The sequence below is a fragment of the Entelurus aequoreus genome, linkage group LG06 (genome assembly GCF_033978785.1).
Source record: "Entelurus aequoreus isolate RoL-2023_Sb linkage group LG06, RoL_Eaeq_v1.1, whole genome shotgun sequence".
In the NCBI taxonomy this organism is placed as follows: Eukaryota; Metazoa; Chordata; class Actinopteri; order Syngnathiformes; family Syngnathidae; genus Entelurus; species Entelurus aequoreus.
This window is the reverse complement of record NC_084736.1, coordinates 14107214-14131042: the sequence shown is the minus strand read 5'-3', so window position 1 is coordinate 14131042 and position 23829 is coordinate 14107214. Positions and strand designations below refer to the sequence as shown.

The 23829-nt window shown below is 39.0% G+C and overlaps 1 protein-coding gene across 1 annotated transcript in view; it reads right to left on the bottom strand.

The window, feature by feature from the left end:
* The window catches only part of ezh1 (enhancer of zeste 1 polycomb repressive complex 2 subunit), an 83426-nt gene that overhangs the window by 6302 nt on the left and 53295 nt on the right, over positions 1-23829 (bottom strand). Inside the window, exons 13-19 of the mRNA XM_062050024.1 lie at positions 18805-18833; positions 18596-18721; positions 10239-10417; positions 9904-9999; positions 4518-4599; positions 4357-4437; positions 4197-4281 (exon numbers count right to left, since the gene is read on the bottom strand). Coding sequence (XP_061906008.1) covers positions 4197-4281; positions 4357-4437; positions 4518-4599; positions 9904-9999; positions 10239-10417; positions 18596-18721; positions 18805-18833 — 678 coding nt within the window. The remainder of the gene's footprint in view (positions 1-4196; positions 4282-4356; positions 4438-4517; positions 4600-9903; positions 10000-10238; positions 10418-18595; positions 18722-18804; positions 18834-23829) is intronic.

Sequence of the window (23829 nt, the reverse complement as noted above, 5' to 3'; positions counted from 1 at the left end):
CATATCATTATGTCAAGTTAATGGCACTAGCATTTACTTAATTTAAGAATATTTTTCAACATATTGAGCAAAAAGGTCCAAAAAAAATTTTTTAACCAGGAAAAGTGCACTTGTTATTAGTGAGAATATACTTATTTTAAGGTATTTTTGGGTTCATTGAGGTTAGCTAATTTTACTTGTTTTGGAAAGTCTTGACAAGCCAAATTTTCTTGTTCTATTGGCTTATAATTTTGCTTAGTTCAAATAAAATACCCCTAATTTTTGTATTTTTTTTTTCTTGTTTTTGAACACTGACTTTTTGCAGTGAGGGGAATGCATGAAAGCACGCACGGTCACAGAGTTCTGTGTACAAGGCAAAGGCGTATAAATGTCAGCTCCAATTCGGCTGATTTGCTATCTCTCAGAAGTTTTGGGGTATTCCCGTAATTCTGGAACAGCACAAACATGTCAGCATTGTTTTGGTTGCATACAGGGATGGGTACCTTTCACATTTGGAACGATACGGTACCAATCCCTGGTACTTCGGAATCAATTTGTACCAATATATTTTTACATTTCTTTCTTCAAATTACGGTTGTCCCGTAATGATACCAGTATGTACTTTGATACATTCTAAATCAAAGGTGACCACAAAAATGTCATTATTGACTTAACTTTTACAGAAAATGTTATGATACATTGAAGATCTTTTTTTTTTTATTGCACTCAAAGAACAATTTTAGAAGATTCAAATTAAAAGGCATTAAACACATTGGGCTTTTCTTATTGCACTCAAAGAACAATTTACAATTTTACACATTACATATATTCTGCCATAATCTAGGATTAGAAAATAACAGAAAGCTTATTAATTGCTTCATGATTTATGGTTGCCGCTCTTGGTCCATGCTTTAAGACCAATACATTAATTAGTAATTACTTAAATCAATACTATACCTAAAAGTATAGAGATAAAACATGCAGCAGGTTTAAAGGCCTACTGAAATGAAATTTTTTTTATTTAAACGGGGATAGCAGATCCATTCTATGTGTCATACTTGATCATTTCACGATATTGCCATATTTTTGCTGAAAGGATTTAGTATAGCACAACGACGATAAAGTTCGCAACTTTTGGTCTCTGATAAAAAAAAGCCTTGCCCCTACCGGAAGTAGCGTGACGTAGTCGGTTGTTCGCTTCCTCATATTTTCCTATTGTTTTCAACGCAGCTATAGCGATTCGGACCGAGAAAGCGATGATTACCCCATTAATTTGAGCGAGAATGAAAGATTTGTGGATGAGGAACGTTAGAGTGACGGACTAGAATGCAGTGCAAACATATCTTTTTTTGCTCTGACCGTAACTTAGGTACAAGCTAGCTCATTGGATTCCACACTCTCTCCTTTTTCTATTGTGGCTCACGGATTTGTATTTTAAACCACCTCGGATACTATATCCTCTTGAAAATGAGAGTCAAGAACGCGAAATGGACATTCACAGCGACTTTTATCTCCACGACAATACATCGACGAAGCACTTTAGCTACGGAGCTAACGTGATAGCATCTGGCTCAAATGCAGATAGAAACTAAATAAATCAATCCCTGACTGGAAGGATAGACAGAAGATCAACAATACTATTAAACTATGTACATGTAACTACACGGTTAATAATTCTCAGCCTGGCCAAGCTTAACAATGCTGTTGCTAACGACGCTGACGCTAACTTAGCAACCGGACCTCACAGAGCTATGATAAAAACATTAGCGCTCCACCTACGCCAGCCAGCCCTCATATGCTCATCAACACCCGTGCTCACCTGCGTTCCAGCGATCGACGGTACGACGAAGGACTTCACCTGATCACAGATGCGGTCGGCGAGACGGAGGAAGTTAAGGTGAGTTCGGCGGCTAACGCGTCTGCTATCCATCTGTCTTCCTGGTTGTGTTGCTGTAGTCCGCTGCTAATACACCGATCCCACCTACAACTTTTTTCTTTGCAGTCTCCATTGTTCATTAAACAAATTGCAAAAGATTCACCAACACAGATGTCCAGAATACTGTGGAATTATGAAATGAAAACAGAGCTTTTTTGTATTGGATTCAATGGGTCCGAATACTTCCGTATCAACCGTTAACGTCACGCGCATACGTCATCATACATAGACGTTTTCAACCGTAAGTTTAGCGGGAAATTTAAAATTACACTTTATAAGTTAACCCGGCCGTATTGGCATGTGTTGCAATGTTAAGATTTCATCATTGATATATAAACTATCAGACTGCGTGGTCGGTAGTAGTGGCTTTCAGTAGGCCTTTAAAAATATTGTTAAAAATAAAACACAAATTGTAGTAATTTGTTACAAAATTCAGTCAATTCACTTGCGTTTGTTTACGCTACGTTGGCGGGTTTGACTGCGCTAATAATTGGCAACGGGCCATCCAGCTGTGTGTGCGTCTACGTATCTGTATGTGCACAGCAGGAGAGCCAGTGGACTACATTCTTACCTGTCGTTCTTTAAACTCCTTGTGCAGGTGTTGATGCTTGTCCTGTTTACAGAAGTTTGAAGTATTGTTGACACTTTTCAGCCTGGCATTTTTAAAGCGCCGCTTCCATGTTCACAGCTTCACCTTAATCATTTGTTTTGAAGTCAAAATGCCTCCATTTTGTGCTTCGCGAAACCCCCTTTATTGACGAGTAGAATTGCCATTTTCCTCTTTACACCGTTTCTGCATGTATGCACTCTGTGTGTGCGTGATAACACACTCAACATGCAATGTCACTAAAAAGCCCCCCAAAAAGTACTGGTATTTTTCAAAAGTAGTATATTACCTTTTTATTTCAATAGTACCCTACAACCCTAGTTCATATGTGTTAATAAATATTGGTAACAAAAAATGTGTATGTTTTATATTTAACACTGAGCTGTGCTTTCAATGGTGTTATTTTGTTTTCTTACATTTCTGTGTCTCATTTGCAAGTGCTATACAGTATTATAGAGTACATTTTGCACGCAGTTACAATTCCAATATGTTAATGGCAGTGCAATATAGACTGTGGTGTGTTGCCATAGCAAGGAAGTAGTCTTTGCCATTAAGTTGAATGTTCCAGTCTTGTCTTTTGTTGAATCCGACAAAGTGTTTGAACTGTAAGTATTGTACTTATAACACAAACAGCTGTTTGAGTGTAAATACCAAATTTGTAGGTGTTGAAATTGCACAGTGTTTCCCACACATTCATTTATTTGAGGCGGCCCGCCACGAAAGAATTACGTCCGCCACAAATAAAAAAAAATAAAAAATTAAAAAATTAAAAATTCCTTCCTGTCCAGCTTCTCAGGCAAATCATATAGTTGATGTAGATGCCCATATAGGCTGTTCAGATTTACTTTACAAAGAGAAGTGTAGGATACTTCTCTTGTTGCCTTATTTGTATTTGACCACTACTGTTTTCTGTTTATTTGTTACTGACTGTGGTAGGACACCTCTGCCTCTGTTTCACTTTATGTTGCTGGTAAATAATATGGTTGTAGTAGTAGGCTAAAGTTAAATTATTTAGTATGCACTAATTAAAGGGGCAGAGCTTTAAGAGACATTTTAGCTTTTATATTTTATAAGATATATTTTTTGTAAGAACCCCAATTAATAAATATATTTCAGTGAATAACTTATTGTTCAAATCTGTATATAAATATGTACATAGTGTTGTAATTATATTGTAAAATGGACGGATGGACGTTTAAAACAAAACTGTTATTATTAATTAGTAAGTATACATTTTTTGAGCCTTTTTAGAGAAAATCATATCATTGTAGTAAATTATGCAAATTACTCGATGATGTCATGGTGACCACGCCCATAGCCACGCCCCCACCGCCACAGGTATCTTGGCAGTTTATGGGAAACACTGTTGCATGTCTATAAAAAATCCAATGTGAATTGGCATTGCGCATCAAGCACATTTTCAAAGGCAACAAAGGTATCAAAATATGGCACCGTTCAATTTGACGTGAATTGGTACCTAGTGCCAGTACCAATAAAAGTACAAAATTCGGTACCCATTTCTTGTTGTATAGCACTTGAATGTACATGTTGCTTGGAAAAAACCCGTCCTATAAAACTAATTTTAAACTGCATCGACATTTCGCTGCTCTTTTACTCCCCACCAGATGACTGGCCACACATTTCCTAAAAGCACTTCTCAACCTGATGCCTCACCTGTAGTCAAAGAAGAGCTCCTCCCCCTGCATGATAGCCCGCTTGGCAAAAATTCCGATGCGGTGGTCTCCGTTTACCATCACCACTGCAGAGTATGCAAAAGTCCACCTTAAAATTCCACTCCAAGACCTCCATTGACCTCAAGGCCGAAAAACGTTACCTTTGGCGTAGCAGTTGGGATTGACCGAGTGATTGGCGAAGCGGATTTTGTTGCCCTTCCTCGTGGCGTCCACCACAAAGTCTGCATAGAGAAAGTCGGTAAGTGTCTTAACATGGCGACTTTACGGCGACTCTAAAGGCGGAAGCGCAAAGACTACTTGCCATTGTTCAGGTTGAACAGGAAGCTGGACATGTACTTGTCGTAAATTCTGCCTCGCCGGTCCGCCTCGTCCTGGGAGATGAGCTGAAATAATATTTTCAACAAACATTTTCACCAGTCATACGCTAATGTTGCGCTGCATTCAAGGTTGCCGGGAAATCTAAGGAGTCAGTTGAACACAAACAAAAAACACTGCTAACAACTTCGATCTGCTAGTATTTTGTTTGCATAGTGATACTGTAACTAGGCAACCAATACATTTTGAAAAATATTAGCTATTGATGCGTTTCAACTATCCAAAAGTACCGGTGTTGACTAACGCGTTACTTTGTAACACTGTTATTTTCGGTGGTAACTAGTAGTCTAACGCGTTATTTTTTTATAATAAGTAACTCAGTTACCGTTACTACATGATGCGTTACTGCGTTATTTTACTTAATTTTTTATGTAGTATCGGCTAGAAACAGAAGATCTGAGTGTGTTTTATTGGAGCGCTGCGGTGTCGTCCTTTTGTGTCCCAAGGAAAAGAAGAGGCGCACTTTGTGCGGGTGGGGGGCGTGTCTGTGTTTACATCATGGCGGAGCCGAAGTCGAGTTTCTTAACATGGAGATATTCTCACTACTTTTCTTTTGTCGAGCACAAAGAAAAGAACATTTTAGTTAAATGTAAGTTGTGTCTTGGATCAAAGATCCCATCTACTGCCCAAAACGGCAATTCAAATCTGCTGAAACAGCTACAAAAGCAACATGCTTCGACGAAGCTAGTAAAGAGAGACACACTTCACCTCCACCTCCAACAGCGGCTGGATTTTAACGGAGGCACTGCTAGCCAGGACAACATTGATAGAGCCATTGCAGCGTATATGCTAGAAGACATGCAGGCTATTTCTACAGTGGAGTCACCAGATTTCAGGCAGCTGGACACAGTGGACAGTGAGTACATAAACATGGAAGGCGAGCTAAGGAAAACACTCCAAACTCTGCACTGAAGGTCCACTGAAATAAATTGGCCCTTTGAAACATATCTTTGTCTTTGTGTGTTGTATGTAGACCACATTGCTTAGCAGAGTTCAGTGATGCAAATGATCATGTTATGTTGATCAACATATTGTATTATTCTCTAGTGCAATAACAGTATCAATCAATCAATCAATGTTTATTTATATAGCCCTAAATCACAAGTGTCTCAAAGGGCTGCACAAGCCACAACGATATCCTCGGTACTGAAATGAAGGCTAAAAGGGCATTAATGGCATCCTTAAAAAAAAAAAAGTACCGGTAACTAGTTACTTTTCACAGTAATGCATTACTTTTTGGTGTAAGTAACTGAGTTAGTAACTGAGTTACTTTTGAAGTAACTAGTAACTGTAACTAGTTACTGGTTTTCAGTAACTAACCCAACACTGCTAGGTACTGTGATAAGCTGATACCATAAACCACTGCTGGTGTAACCCTTGAGGATACAGGGCTAAAAAAATAAATATTACGGTCACCACTTTTAGGAGGGGAGAGTACTTCCAGAATATTTTTTCTTTTCTTTTCTTCTCTCCTCTTCTCCCCTGTCCCTTGGGAGGGGGAGTTGCATAGGTCCGGTGGCCATGGATGAAGTGCTGGCTGTCCAGAGTCGGGACCCGGGGTGGACCACTAGCCTGTGCATCGGTTGGGGACATCTCTGCGCTGCTGACCCGTCTCCGCTCGGGACGGTTTCCTGCTGGGCCCACTATGGACTGGACTCTCGCTGATGTGTTGGATCCACTGTGGACTGGACTTTCACAATATTATGTCAGACCCACTCGACATCCATTGCTTTCGGTCTCCCCTAGAGGGGGGGGGGGGGTTACCCACATATGCGGTCCTCTCCAAGGTTTCTCATAGTCATTCCCCGACGTCCCACTGGGGTGAGTTTTTCCTTGCCCGTATGTGGGCTCTGTACCGAGGATGTCGTTGTGGCTTGTGCAGCCCTTTGAGACACTTGTGATTTAGGGCTATATAAATAAACATTGATTGATTGATTGATTGATTGAATATTTAGTTCTAAGGCTGTCTAAACTGATGAGGTGACTAGAATTGAAATGAACAATTTATTTGACAAAAATTAGGTACAAAAACAATTTTGATACCAGAGTTGGAGAGAGAGACGCGAGCTAAAATCGTCACCCGTCTCTCATGCTTTTCTCGACCTAGGTTGCCTCGCCTTGACAGTGATCGAAACTGAAAGTTAACCTGACGTGTGTGTGCCGAGCGCACTTGAATTTACATTAGGGCTGTGAATCTTTGGGCATCACACAATTCGATTAGAGTCGAATCGATTCAAAACTATTCTCTATTCAAAATATTACTTTATTAATAACACTGGGTGCCAGTTTTATGATTACCGTATTTTCCGCACTATAAGGCGCACCTAAAAACCTCCAATTTTCTCAAAAGCTGACAGTGCGCCTTATAATCCGGTGCGCCTTATATATGGACAAATATTGAGCCACAACAGGTCTCGCAACTACGGGATGCATAACGTAACCCCAGCCTCTACTGTAGCGTCTATTATATGCGCCTTATAATGCGGTGCGCCTTATATATGAACAAAGTTTTAAAATAGGTCATTCATTGAAGGTGCGCCTTATAATCCGGTGCGCCTTATAGTGCGGAAAATACGGTAACTACCATAAACTAGATAAACAGCTCTGATACATTTCTATATTACTTAAAATAAAGACCGGTTTTGTTTAGTAAAATGATACCCAAACATTTAAGAAAGTCAAACACAAATAAGGCAACAATACAAGAACCGTATTTTTGGGACTCTACAGCACACTTAAAACCTTTTATTTTCTCAAAAATCGACAGTTTGCCTTATAACGCCTAATGTACGGCATAATTCTGGTTGTGCTTACCGACCTCAAAGCTATTTTATTTGGTACATGGTGTAATAGGTGTGACCAGTAGATGGCAGTCACACATAAGAGATACACTAGTAAACGACACCAAAACTTTAAATGTTCCATTGAGAATATAGAACACTACACACGGCACTCAAAAATGTGTCAAAATGTTTTAGTATGCCTTCGGTAAACTATGAAGCCGCACCGCTTGATGGAATCTCGGCGCATTAAACATACCAGTATTATTATGGTGTGTATATAAGGACCGCAAAATGGCACCTTTTAGCAGACATTATCTGGAGTTTTGTTTCGCAATATTACGCAAAACCAACTTTTTTTTACCTTCTGGTACCTGCTGATGTGTAGTTGGGATCTGCATAAGTACTGAAAATGTGCGCGCATCCGCCATTGTAGTCCGTGCCTACGCCGTAGTTGATAAGCTTCTTCTTGTTATGTGGCATTCATCTTCCGCTGTTGTCATTTGTAATATAAAGTAGCATAAAGTTCTGACTTACTTAGAGCGCTAAAAACTGTAGTGGGTTTACATTGTTCACCCATGGGGAGAAGACGCTGTCGAAGGTGAGCCACGTAGGTAAGACCGCCCACAAAACGGCGCGTTCTGAAGAGACGCTCAGAAAGCTACTTGAAAATGGTCTGTAAACCATAATCTATGCAACATTTTGACCAAAGAACCACCATTACATGTTATGTAGACCACAAGATAGTGTTTTACATTTTGAAAAGAATCATAATATGACCCCTTTAATGCGCCTTATAAACCGGCGCGCCTTTTGTATGAAAATAGACCTGAATCATTGGCAGTGCGCCTTTTAATCCGGTGCGCCCTATGGTCCGAAAAATACGGTATCCAACATTTCACTTTTCTAAAGTAAATCTGTACAGCAGATGTGGCTGTCACGCCAAATTTCTTCCCCCTACAAAAACCTTCCCCCCCATCTACTTCCGGGGTAATTTCCTCTTACGTCATTTCCTCTTACTTGAGCGCTGACGTAAAAACAATGAATGAAACTAAAAAAAAAAAAAAAAAATTAAGTTCACATAAATGTCATTTTAATTTAGTTCACTTACACAGAGAACTAAAAAAAACTGAATTTAACGAATAAATTTAGTTTTAATAAAGTTTGATAATGTTGATTGATAATGAATTAACTTATTTTACACTGTTATTCATTTCCGCGTATGTCCACGAGTCAAATGTGCAGTCAGGAATATCCTCAAGTTAATTTGTCCGATTAATACTTGTCCGATTAATACAGACGTTTTGTTAACGCTATACTATAAAAAATTTTAAAAAATAAAAAAAAACAAGTATCCTTCCAGCGACGGGCAGTCAAAGCCGAAGTGCTATCGATCGCTGTCAATGACGTAAGAGGAAATGACGTAAGTAAGAGGAAATGACGTAAGAGGAAATTACCCCGGAAGTAAATGGGGGGGGTTTGTAGGGGGAAGAAATTTGGCGTGACAGCGGCATGTACTTCAACTAGAGATGTCCGATAATGGCTTTTTTGCCGATATCCGATATTGTCATTGTCAATGCCAACATGGCACTGCCATATTTATTATTGAAGTCACAAAGTGCATTATTTTTTTTAACATGCCTCAAAACAGCAGCTTGGAATTTGGGACATGCTCTCCCTGAGAGAGCATGAGGAGGTTGAGGTGGGCAGGGTTGTGTTCGGGGGGGGGGGGGGGGGTAGGTAGCGGGGGGTGTATATTGTAGCATCCCGGAAGAGTTAGTGCTGCAAGGGGTTCTGGGTATTTGTTCTGTTGTGTTTATGTTGTGTTACGGTGCGGACGTTCTCCCGAAATGTGTTTGTCATTCTTGTTTGGTGTGGGTTCACAGTGTGGCGCATATTTGTAACAGTGTTAAAGTTGTTTATGCGTCAATCCTCAGTGTGACCTGTATGGCCGTTGACCAAGTATGCCTTGCATTCACTTATGTGTGTGAAAAGCCGTAGATATGATGTGATTGGGTCGGCACGCAAAGGCAGCGCCTTTAAGGTTTATTGACGCTCTGTAAGTCATACATTTTACTTTTTGAAACCGATAATTTTGAAACCGATACCGATAATTTCCGATATTACATTTTAAAGCATTTATCGGCCGATAATATCGGCAGCCCGATATTATCGGACATCTCTAACTTCAACAATATGATTTGCCTGAGTGGCTGGACAGGACACACAAAAAAAAAAGTTAATATATTTATATAAATATGTTTTTAAAAATCGATTAATTTTTTTTTTAATTGAGTAAGAATTGTTACGAATAAGAATCGCGATTAATATGGAAATCATTTCTTTTTTTTTTACACCCGTTATTTTCTGTGGCTCCAAAAGTCTGGATAAATTGATTCATGCATTGAAACTCTTTCCTGAGAGGCGTTCCGCTGCAGTTTTCCTAAATCTGACGTTTCTGACTTTCTAGTTTCTCTCTCTCCGGAACGCAGCGCTAAAATTTTTTTTAAAAAGTGTGATACTAAGCCTTACCTCACCGCAATACTCGGAGATGAACTCATTCTTCTGCACGGGCTGTTTGATGAAGGTGCCCCATCCAGCGATATCCGACGGCGCCAGCAGAAGGTGCTGAGGGATATCAAATGTAAATGAAAAAGTGAATTTAAACTAATTCAATGTCTAGTTAAGAGCCTACTAATTGTTTGTACATTTACCAGAGCCAACCTAAGCAACTAAATGTCCAATGGTGTTCTTTTTTCTCCCCCCCAAAGTTTGACTTGGGTTTAGGGTCTTTGTGTTTAATAGCCAAAGATTCAGTTTTAACGCTCACCCACATCATGTGTCCTGGTTGTATTTTTTTTCTGTACCTTTTTGAGACCCCTCTGGATGCTGCAATTCTTGCACGAGACCCCTTTGCTATCCCAGTGGTCCGCCGCGCCGCAGGTCATGCACAGATCCGGGTCGCACTCCCTGACAGCCAAGTAGCAAGGACACTGCTTGGTGTTACACTGTGTCTTACACCTGCAGCCCGGGAAGCGGTTCTGACCTGGAAAAAAATCAAATAAACACATTTGGACATTAGGGCAAATCTCTTTTGAGCAAAAGCCACTTTTTAATGATGTTCTAACTAGAGATGTCCGATAATGGCTTTTTTGCCGATATCCCGATATTGTCCAACTCTTAATTACAGATACCGATATCAACCGATACCGATATATACAGTCGTGGAATTAACACATTATTATGCCTAATTTTGTCGTGATGCCCCGCTGGATGCATTAAACAATGTAACAAGGTTTTCCAAAATAAATCAACTCAAGTTATGGAAAAAAAATGCCAACATGGCACTGCCATATTTATTATTGAAGTCACAAAGTGCATTATTTTTTTTAACATGCCTCAAAACAGCAGCTTGGAATTTGGGACATGCTCTCCCTGAGAGAGCATGAGGAGGTTGAGGTGGGCGGGGGGCGGGGTTCAGGGGTAGGAGGTAGCGGGGGGTGTATATTGTAGCGTCCCGGAAGAGTTAGTGCTGCAAGGGGTTCTGGGTATTTGTTGTGTTGTGTTTATGTTGTGTTACGGTGCGGATGTTCGCCCGAAATGTGTTTGTCATTCTTGTTTGGTGTGGGTTCACAGTGTGGCGCATATTTGTAACAGTGTTAAAGTTGTTTATAAGTCTACCCTCAGTGTGACCTGTATGGCTGTTGACCAAGTATGCTTGCATTCTCTTGTGTGTGTGAAAAACCGTAGATATTATGTGACTGGGCCGGCACGCAAAGGTTTATTGGCGCTCTGTACTTCTCCCTACGCCCGTGTACACAGCGGCGCTTTAAAAAGTCATACATTTTACTTTTTGAAACTGATACCGATAATTTTGAAACCGATACCGATAATTTCCGATATTACATTTTAAAGCATTTATCGGACTGCCGATATTATCGGACATCTCTAGTTCTAACAGTAATGTGTTGCTAAAGGCTGTTTATGAGCTAGGGGTGCACAAAGAAATGGATTCACATCCGAATCGCGCCTCTTATTTATCCCGATTCTAAATCGATTCATAATTTTCCAAAATCCATTAAAAAAAAAAATTTTTTTCATAAAAATCTATTTTTTAAAACACGTTTTAGGCCCTCCGTGTAACCACAAGGAGTTTTAATAACCTGTAACCTGTTTTGAAAACATTTCATTATAATTATTATTAGAGATGTCCGATAATGGCTTTTTTGCCGATATTGTCCAACTCTTAATTACCGATTCCGATATCAACCGATACGATATATACAGTCGTGGAATTAACACATTATTATGCCTAATTTTGTTGTGATGCCCCGCTGGATGCATTAAACAATGTAACAAGGTTTTCCAAAATAAAGCAACTCAAGTTATGGGAAAAAAATGCCAACATGGCACTGCCATATTTATTATTGAAGTCACAAAGTGCATTATTTTTTTTTAACATGCCTCAAAACAGCAGCTAGGAATTTGGGACATGCTCTCCCTCAGAGAGCATGAGGAGGTTGAGGTGGGCGGGGGGTGTATATTGTAGCGTCCCGGAAGAGTTAGTGCTGCAAGGGGTTCCGGGTATTTGTTCTGTTGTGTTTATGTTGTGTTACGGTGCGGATGTTCCCACGAAATGTGTTTGTCATTCTTGTTTGGTGTGGGTTCACAGTGTGGCGCATATTTGTAACAGTGTTAAAGTTGTTTATACGGTCACCCTCAGTGTGACCTGTATGGCTGTTGACCAAGTATGCTTGCATTCTCTTGTGTGTGTGAAAAACCGTAGATATTATGTGACTGGGCCGGCACGCAAAGGTTTATCGGCGCTCTGTACTTCTCCCTACGTCCGTGTACACAGCGGCGCTTTAAAAAGTCATACATTTTACTTTTTGAAACTGATACCGATAATTTTGAAACCAATACCGACAATTTCCGATATTACATTTTAAAGCATTTATCGGACTGCCGATATTATCGGACACCTCTAGTTCTAACAGTAATGTGTTGCTAAAGGCTGTTTATGAGCTAGGGGTGCACAAAGAAATGGATTCGCATCCGAATCGCCCCTTTTATTTATCCCGATTCTAAATCGATTCATAATTTTCCAAAATCCATTAAAAAAAATTTTTTTTTTCATAAAAATCTATTTTTTAAAACACGTTTTAGGCCCTCCGTGTAACCACAAGGAGCTTTAATAACCTGTAACCTGTTTTGAAAACATTTCATTATAATTATTATTAGAGATGTCCTATAATGGCTTTTTTGCCGATATTGTCCAACTCTTAATTACCGATTCCGATATCAACCGATACGATATAAACAGTCGTGGAATTAACACATTATTATGCCTAATTTTGTTGTGATGCCCCGCTGGATGTATTAAACAATGTAACAAGGTTTTCCAAAATAAAGCAACTCAAGTTATGGGAAAAAAATGCCAACATGGCACTGCCATATTTATTATTGAAGTCACAAAGTGCATTATTTTTTTTAACATGCCTCAAAACAGCAGCTAGGAATTTGGGACATGCTCTCCCTCAGAGAGCATGAGGAGGTTGAGGTGGGCGGGGGGTGTATATTGTAGCGTCCCGGAAGAGTTAGTGCTGCAAGGGGTTCCGGGTATTTGTTCTGTTGTGTTTATGTTGTGTTACGGTGTGGATGTTCTCCCGAAATGTGTTTGTCATTCTTGTTTGGTTTGGGTTCACAGTGTGGTGCATATTTGTAACAGTGATAGTTGTTTATACGGTCACCCTCAGTGTGACCTGTATGGCTGTTGACCAAGTATGCATGCATTCTCTTGTGTGTGTGAAAAAACGTACATATTATGTGATTGGGCCGGCACACAAAGGCAGTGCCTGTAAGGTTTATTGGCGCTCTGTACTTCTCCCTACGGCCGTGTACACAGCGGCGTTTTAAAAAGTCAGAAATTGTACTTTTTGAAACAGATACCGATAATTTTGAAACCGATACCTTCCGATATTGCATTTTAAAGCATTTATCGACCGACATTCCGATATTATCGGACACCTCTAGTTCTAACAGTAATGTGTTCCTAAAGGCTGTTTATTAGCTAGGGGTGCACAAAGAAATGGATTCACATCCGAATCGCGCCTATTATTTATCCCGATTCTAAATCGATTCATAATTTTCCAAAATCCATTAAAAAACAATTTTTTTTCATAAAAATCCATTTTACAGCTTTAATAACCTGTAACCTGTTTTGAAAACATTTCATTATAATTATTACACCAAATAATACATTGCGAGTATTGGTTGGACTCGAGAATCGTGTTGAATCGAATCGTCAGCCCAGGAATCAAAAACGGATTCTAACGATTCTTACTCCTATTATGAGTTAACATCTCTTCCAACTTTGCTACACTTTAAGAGAGAAAAGGCACAAAAACGCTTACTTTTGAATTAGCGAAAAACCTCTTTCCTCTTACCACCACCTGTAAATATTGGTATTATAGACCTTTCATGTCAAAGAGGCCAGTGAGTGATATTAAATAGGACCTCTGCTGGCAGATATGCCGCATTACATTTTTGCAGAGTAACATAACACCCTGCGGGAAAAGGCGGGGATGACCCAAACGCCTGGCCAAGGGCCTACGTCTGAGGGGGAAAAAAAAAGTGTCTGCAGCGGAACGCTCTCACTCTGCGTAGCTTTTAAACATTCCATCTGCCTCCATTGTTTATTCTGAGCTGTCGGGATCTTGCTGATGTTGGACGTGATGTTGTAAATCAGGCACGTTGCCCCGCCGCGTCCCTTTGATTGCCTTCCAGGCCTTCACAGCGCACACATTTGCTACTTCCCGTTTGGCCCCGGCTCACTTCTGCTACGGGAAAAAGGCGCTTCAGAGGGAGGGGAGAGCGACTGAATGGCCACATGTTGAAACGCTTCACGCCGAGCTTCCAAGAGGATAATAAAATGTATGTATCGCTGCAGAGATAATGCCTTATTATGCATGCAGCTGTGTGTGTAAACCAGAGGACACTGTCTCCTCTGATGCTGCTTTAAGTATATACTACATCAGGGGTTGCACACCGCAAAATACTGCAAACCCCCCCCACCAAAACAAAAAAAGTAGAATAAAAGAAAACAGGTGAAATGTAACAAGAAAAAGTTGTAATGTTGACTCTAACCACACACAGCTACCATGCAGGCATTTTTTTCCACCCTTGTGTGGTGTTCGGGTCTGTGGGAGCCGTTTTCATTTTTTATTAAAAGAAAAATGATACAATTAATTAATTTTTCAAACTGAGACTTCCTGACTTTGGCTCATTTTCTGTGAAGAACATATATCAGAATACATATTTAATGACCACACACCATACACCCCCCTACACATTTCTATTACATATAAGATGTCCAGGTCCACTGGACCCAGGGCTAATAGAAGTGTGGAAATTGATGTTCTGTGCACGCACGCACGCACGCACGCACGCACGCACGCACGCACGCACGCACGCACGCACGCACGCACACACACACACACACACACACACACACACACACACACACACACACACACACACACACACACACACACACACACACACACACACACACACACACACACACACACACACACACACACACACACACACACACACACACAGCAGGCCTAGACAGGAGGAGGACAGAGTGTAGGTACACAGAACATCAGAGGGTCAAATGTGCGAGAAAATGAGAGCAGACAGTGTTGACAAACAATGTTGCAACCTTGTGTGGGAACCGCAGGTGCAGAAACACAAAAGAAGAATCCCTGTGGGATGCAGAAACTGGCAAGAGAAATTTTCCGTGCAACGTTCATAGTGTTGTTACTCAGCCAGCGTTTGTGGGTCTGAGGGACCCGTCGCATTTTGTGGCTTTTAATGCCTCACAATCAAACACTTTTATGTTAAAATACTGAACAGATGTTTACCTTATCCCAATAAACATCTGTTCAGTATTTTAACATAAAAGTGTTTGATTGTGAGGCATTAAAAGCCACAAAATGCAACGGGTCCCTCAGACCCACAAACGCTGGCTGAGTAACAACAATATGAACATTACACAAGGGTTAAAGCAATAATTAAAAAATAAGTAGTAATAAATCAAAATCAATGTTTTAAATTACTGATCTATTCAAGGTTCCAATTACTTCACAATAAAAATTTCACTTAAAAAATATTTTTTGGGGAAAATATTGCATATTTTCTTCGACAAAAAGTGCATAAAACAAATACAACTTATAATCGACGGATGGATCTGAAGTTGATCTGGAGACTTAAGCGTGGTATGACTTTTTAAAAACACTTATGAGTAGGGGTATTTTGGATAGTCAAGAATTTAGTGGGATTTTTTTTTTTTTCAAACTGTCATTGCTCAAAAAATAATACTCAATTAAAAGTTGCACTAAAAAGATATTTCTAAAAATGTGTTGGAACCTCCAAAATATATATATTTTTTTGCCATACCTGACGTGCTTGCAATATTTGGTCACCATTTCTTCATGTTAAAGACCTCAAAAAATCGTCGAAACCGGAGAATAACAACAATAATAATAATACTAAAAAACAGCAATTTCAACAGGGCTTTTGCGGGACTCTGCATCGCACCTGCCGTACTTGATATAATGATATTACAATTATTATTATTATTACAATTGAATTATTGACCTATGGTTTGAGTGTCCGCCCTGAGATCGGTAGGTTGTGAGTTCAAACCCCGGCCGGGTCATACCAAAGACTATAAAAATGGGACCCATTACCTCCCTGCTTGGCACTCAGCATCAAGGGTTGGAATTGGGGGTTAAATCACCAAAAATGATTCCCGGGCGCGGCCACCGCTGCTGCCCACTGCTCCCCTCACCTCCCAGGGGGTGATCAAGGGGATGGTTCAAATGCAAAGGACAAATTTCACCACACCTAGTGTGTGTGTGACAATCATTGGTACTTTAACTTTAACTTATTTAATGCTCCAATTACTTCCCATCAAATATTCCACTTCAACATTTTTTTGGGGGGGGGAAATATTGCATATTTTCTATTTTTTGCCATAAAAACAGCTTTGCCAAAACGGGGCATAAAACCTAAAAAAAACAAAAAACTTTATATAGACCAGGGTTGTCAAACTCATTTTCATTGAGGGCCACATTGTAGTTATGGCTGCCCTCAGAGGGCCGCTTGTATGAATTTGCCTATGCATTTGATTATTATATATATTTTTTACAAAAAAAATCTGTATTTTTTTAGACTAAAAAACTAGCAACTCAATCACCAGAAATTTACTATAAAATGTAGTGTTTTTTGCAACATATTACAGTAAATGGAAAAATGTTACCATCGTTTTTATTTTATTCTGGCAACTGAGCTGGCATTTCTTTACCGTTAAAAAACTGTGTTACTGCTTTACCATTAACAGTAAAAACAACAACCATAGATCTTACAGCAATAACAGAATTTCCCGTAAAAAAACAGTTTTAGAGTTTTTTCAATTTACAGTAATATGCTGTAAAAAACATTGGAAATGTTACAGTGCACAATCTGATGTATAACTTGCTCTAGAGCCATAAGTCAGGCAGAAATTTAAGTATTTTAACAAAATAAAATGTTTGGAAAGTATGTGTGGGGGGGCGTGGCCTGCGGACCTGCAGCGAAGCGGGGTGTGTCAGGATCGGCTTCGAGATTAGTGACAGGTGCGTAGATGACACAGGTGTGAGTGTTTGTTTGTCTGATCACCTGTCGCTCTGTTAAAGGCAGCAGGAGAGGAGGTTATTGATGGTGGAGAACGAGCGAGATAAACTCTAACATGGCTGAAAAGCGCAGATTATTACAAAATAAATCATTGTTCGCAAAGACGAACACGGCTGTCATGTGCGTCATTGGTGGTCCAGAGAACCCGGAGAAGCAAGACCCCCACAGTATGATAATATACTTTTTGCTATATTGGATAATATTAAAGTTGAAAAAGTATGCAATGTCATGCGGTACATGCATTTTTTTCTGTTAAAATGGAAAGAACAAATACATTTAGTAAGAAAGATTAAATTACTTTATTGACGCATATTATTTCCAGGCCTTTGCGGGCCACATAAAATGATGTGGCAGGCCAGATCTGGCCCCTGGGCCTTGAGTTTGACATCTCTGATATAGACAGACCTGAAGTTGATTTAGAGATTCAAGCGTTGAATAATTAAAAAAAAAAAAAAAATTAACATATGCATATTTTAAAAATGTTTATGACTGACACCCTTCTGAGTCCCCGGGACCAAACTTGAGGGGAATCCTAAAGGTTCCAAATAATCTATACACTGTAGGGATGTCCGATAATGGCTTTTTGCCGATATCCGATATTACGATATTGTCCAACTGTTTAATTACCGATACCGATATCAACTGATACCGATATATACAGTCGTGGAATTAACACATTATTATGCCTAATTTGGTAATAAGGTCCTTTTTTAAAAAAATAAATAAAATAAAATGAAATAAATTAATTAAAAACATTTTCTTGACTAAAAAAGAAAGTCAAACAATATAAAAACAGTTACATAGAAACTAGTAATTAATGAAAATGAGTAAAATTAACTGTTATAGGTTAGTACTATTAGTGGACCAGCAGCACGCACAATCATATGTGCTTACGGACTGTATCCCTTGCAGACTGTATTGATATATATTGATATATAATGTAGGAACCAGAATATTAATAACAGAAAGAAACAACCCTTTTGTGTGAATGAGTGTAAATGGGGGGAGGGAGGTTTTTTGGGTTGGTGCACTAATTGTAAGTGTATCTTGTGTTTTTTATGTTGATTTAATAAAAAAAACAAAAACAAAAAAAAACGATACCGATAATAAAAAAACGATACCGATAATTTACGATATTACATTTTAAAGCATTTATCGGCCGATATTATCGGACATCTCTAACATATTGTATTGGTTTTGAAAATGAAAAATATCAAAATGGCTACCAATTACTTTGATTTTTGAGTGTGCGGCCCTCAGTGGAAAAAGTTTGGACACCCCTGCACTACATGGACAAATATATTGGGACACTACGTGAAAATGGAAGGAAAAATTGGAGTTGTTCCCAATTCTGCAGCTATAGCAGCTTCCACTTTCCACAACAATGTTTTCATCCACACCAAACTCTTCCATTCAGGCCTTTACGGACCTTACTTTGAAAACTGGAACCCTTCCCTCAAACTGTCACCACAAAAGTGCTTACACTCGTGTTCACACTGGCAGAACTTCTCGCAGAAATTCTGCGTTATCACGCACGGGCAAGTGCTGTCACACGGGTGGTCCGGGTGGTCACAAGGCTGGTAGTTGTACACCTGATTGGACGAGTTATCTGGAACGGCAGAATAAAAGACGCTGTTTAAAAATAGCCTCGCCTGCGATGTGTCATTATGTAGGGAACGAAAATAACCAAACCTTTTTTTAGCTGAATCTTGGCCCATAACCTGCGTCATCCAACAGAAACAAACACAAAGTACATTTGTGAGCGTAGTTATAAATAGCTTATAGAAATTATAATGATATAATTTCTATTGTTATTCCAGCTATATTTCTAATGCAACCATTACATGTTTTAAAAATGCAGTAATCTGTTAGTAATGTCTGAGATCCAACAGGGGCTCTTAGGCACAAACATTGATACAACGTTGATTATACATACAGTCGTGGTCAAAAGTTGACATACACTTGTAAAGAACATGATGTCATGGCTGTCTTGAGTTTCCAGTCATTTCTACAAGTCTTATTTTTTTGTGATAGAGTGATTGGAGCACATACTTGTTGGTCATAAAAAACAATCATGAAGTCTGGTTCTTTTATGAATTTATTATGGGTCTGGTCAAAAGTATACAGCAATGTTAATATTTGCTTACATGTCCCTTGGCAAGTTTCACTGCAATAAGGCGCTTTTGGTAGCCATCCGCAAGCTTCTGGTTGAATTTTTGACCACTCCTCTTGACAAAATTGGTGCAGTTCAGCTAAATGGACTTGTTTCTTCAGCATTGTCCACACGTTTAAGTCAGGACTTTGGGAAGGCCATTCTAAAACCTTAATTCTAGCCTGATTTAGCCATTCCTATACCACTTTTGACATGGGTTTGGGGTCATTGTCCTGTTGGAACACTCAACTGTGCCCAAGACCCAACCTCCGGGCTGATGATTTTAGGTTGTCCTGAAGAATTTGGAGGTAATCCTCCTTTTTTCATTGTCCCATTTACTCTCTGTAAAGCACCAGCTCCATTGGCAGCAAAACAGGCCCAGAGCATAATACTACCACCGCCATGCTTGATGGTAGGTGTGGTGTTCCTGGGATTAAAGGCCTCACCTTTTCTCCTCCAAACATATTGCTGGGTATTGTGGCCAAACAGCTCAATTTGTGTTTCATCTGACCACAGAACTTTCCTCCAGAAGGTCTTATTTTTGTCCATGTCATGTCAGATGAAACAAAAATTGAGCTGTTTGGCCACAATACTTAGTACTAATACAACTATTTTGCAGTGTTGATGTCTAACGTAGGATCCACGTTGTTCAGTGTTTCCCACACATTCATTTATTTGTGGCGGCCCGCCACGAAAGAATTACGTCCGCCACAAATAGATTTTTTTTTTTTTGTCCTGTCCAGCTTCTCAGGCAAATCATATAGTTGATGTAGATGCCCATATAGGCTGTTCAGACTGACTTTACAAAAGAGAAGTGTACGATACTTCTCTTATTGCCTTATTTGTATTTGACTTTATTAAATGTATTTATATTAGAAACACAACATGTGTATATAACAAAGGGTGCAAAGTCTGCAGGCAGTAGGAAACACATGGTTAAGTGTAGGGAGTAAAACTGATGGCAGTCTAAAGTTCAAGATTTTCGGAGCTCTTTGTTCAGTGGATCAGATGTTTGATGAAGCTCTGTGTCTATCTACCACCACTACTGTTTTCTGTTTATTTGTTACTGACTGTGGCAGGACACCTCTGCCTCTGTTTCACTTTATGTTGCTGGTAAATAATATGGTTGTAGTAGTAGGCTAAAGTTAAATTATTTAGTATGCACTAATTAAAGGGGCAGAGCTTTAAGAGACATTTTAGCTTTTATATTTTATAAGATATATTTTCTGTAAGAACCACAATTAATAAATATATTTCAGTGAATAACTTATTGTTCAAATCTGTATATAAATATGTACATAAAGTGTTGTAATTATATTGTAAAATGGATGGATGGATGGACGTTTAAAACAAAACTGTTATTATTAATTAGTAAGTATACATTTTTTGAGCCTTTTTAGAGAAAATCATATCATTGTAGTAAATTATGCAAATTACTCAATGTCATGGTGACCACGCCCATAGCCACGCCCCCACCGCCACAGGTATCTTGGTAGTTTATGGGAAACACTGTTGTGGATTGGGAAATGACCAAAAATCGTTGGTCAAATCAACGTCACAACCTGACATTGAATAAACGTCGACAAAAAGCATGTTGTTTTAACATTGTATTTGTGTTGTAGAATATTGGTTGGAAAATGACCAAAATTCCATGGTCAAATCAATGTTAGAACCAACATTGATTAAACGTCTTCAAAAAGCATGTGGTTTCAACGTTATGTTTGAGTTGCTCAACGTCAGGACCTAATTCAACAAGTTCTCAACGCTGTTTTAATGTCCTGTGCAACAAAGAAAGCAACAGCTATAGCTTCGGTTTGAGATTATTTCGAACATGCAAGCATACAACATGATACATCACAATTTCCAGTTTCTCTTTTCAACATGTTCGAAAAGGAGTAGGAAGAAGCAGAGCTTATTTAATCCTACCCCTTTTCTTTTACATAACAGTTGCTAAAACTTTTGTTCACTTCCTGTTCTCAATTTATTCACAATATACTCCATAAGTAATCACAATAAAAATAAATAAATAAATAATAATTGGTGAAGTAAGTCATATATCATATGATAAGTAAGATTTTGAGAATGAAAGAATGGATGGATGAAATGAATTCAGAATGTTTATCATGGTTCTTCTTCTTTGTACTTTGTAAACACTTTAAGTTTGAAGAGTTTCTTGAAGTGGATCATATTAGTACATTGTTTGATTGCTTTGCTTAATCCATTCCATAATTTAATTCCACATATTGATATACTGAAGGTCTTAAGTGTTGTACGTGCATACAAATGTTTTAAATTATATTTTTCTCTACGATTATATTTCTCCTCTTTTTTTGAGAAGAATTGTTGTATATTCTTGGGTAGCAGGTTATAGTTTGCTCTGTGTATAATTTTAGCTGTTTGCAAATTCACTATGTCGTGGAATTTCAGTATCTTTGATTCAATAAATAAAGGATTTGTATGTTCTCTATATCCAACATTATGTATTATTGGAATTAGTGGAACTTCTTTAGCACTCCTTTATCACAATTAGCAGGACATCACAGGTAAATAAATGGTAAATGGGTTATACTTGTATAGCGCTTTCCTACCTTCAAGGTACTCAAAGCACTTTGACACTATTTCCACATTCACCCATTCACACACTGATGGTGGGAGCTGCCATGCAAGGCCCCAACCACGACCCATCAGGAGCAAGGGTGAAGTGTCTTGCTCAAGGACAAACGTGACTAGGATGGCGGAAGCCAAGGATAGAACCAGGAACCCTACCAACCGAGCCACGCCATCCCAGGTGCCTTTAAAGCTAATTTAAAAAAATATTTTTAATGCCAAAAAATTAGCCTTAAATGCACCTGTGATGTCCTGCTAATTTCGGTAAAGGAGTTTAAAATTTAGTTTATTACAGTGGTTCTTAACCTGGGTTCGATCGAACCCTAGGGGTTCGGTGAGTCGGGCTCAGGGGTTCGGCAGAGGTCAAAACACACCCGACTCATCATGTAAATAAAAACTTCTCCCTATCGGCATATTACGGATATGGCAACAGCAGAAGTCACACTGATTTGCAGGTGTGTAATTTGTTGTGAGTTTATGCACTGTGTTGGTTTTGTTCTTTGAACAAGGTGATGTTCATGCACGGTTCATTTTGTGCACCAGTAAAAAAACATGGCAACACTTTAGTATGGGGAACATATTCACCATTAATTAGTTGCTTATTAGCAGTGTTGGGTTAGTTACTGAAAACCAGTAACTAGTTACAATTACTAGTTACTTTATTTCAAAAGTAACTCAGTTACTAACTCAGTTACTTACACCAAAAAGTAATGCGTTACTGTGAAAAGTAACTATTTAGTTACTTATTTCCCCCCCCCTTTTTTTAAGGCTCCCATTAATGCCCTTTTAGCCTTCATTTCAGTACTGTTATTGCACTGGAGAATAATACAATCTGTTGATCAACTTGACATGCATTTGCATCACTGAACTCAGAAAGCAACGTGGTCTACATACAACACACAAACAATGTGGTCTACATATAACACACAAACAATGTGGTCTACATACAACACACAAACAATGTGGTCTACATACAACACACAAAGACAAAGATATGTTTCAAAGGGCCAATTTATTTCAGGCCAGAAAAAATTGACAAAACTATTTTAAATAGCTGCAACATAATGGCACTTTAACTTTAACTCTAAGTAGATAGGATCTTTGATCCAAGACACAACTTACATTTAACTGAAATGTTATTTTCTTTGTGCTCGACAAAAGAAAAGTATTGAGAATGTCTCCATGTTAAAAAACTCGACTTCTGGCTTCGCCATGATGTCTTGTTAGTTGTTATGAGAGTAGCGTATGTGTGTGTGTGTGGCCCTTTAAGATATGACAGCATGAGAGGTGAGTGACGTCAGTGAGTGAGTGGGCGAGAGAGGTGAGGGAGCGGCGACAGTGAGTGCGTGTAGGTGCTCTAGCTTGGTGGATGGCTGCGTGCAATAAAGTCACAAAGTTGCAACAAACCGCCGGGCTCGTCATTCACCCTCAGCTGTAAAGACCCTCTTCCGGGTAAAGTGAAGGTTGTTAGACCCGAAGTACGGCTCTGGAGGAACGTCTCCCCTGCGAAGCACGCCTCTTCTTTTCCACCGGAGCGCTCCAATAAAACACACTCAGATCTTCAGTTTCTAGCCGATACTACATACAAATAACGTAAAATAACGCAGTAACGCATCATGCAGTAACGGTAACTGAGTTACTGTATATAAAAAAATAACGCGTTAGATTACTAGTTACCGCCGAAACTAACGCCGTTACAGTAACGCGTTAGTCCCAACACTGCTTATTAGTAACATATTGGCTCTTAACTAGTCATTATTAAGTACTTATTAATGCCTTATTCGGCATGGCCTTATTATAACCCTAACCCTGGCCCTAACCCTCTAACCCTAACCCTAATCAAATAACTCTAAATTAAGCCTTTGTTACTTATAATATGTTCCCCTTACTAAAGTGTTACCAAAAACATATAACTTTGTCTTGAATTTGAAAAAAACATTTTATTTTTCACTAAAGAA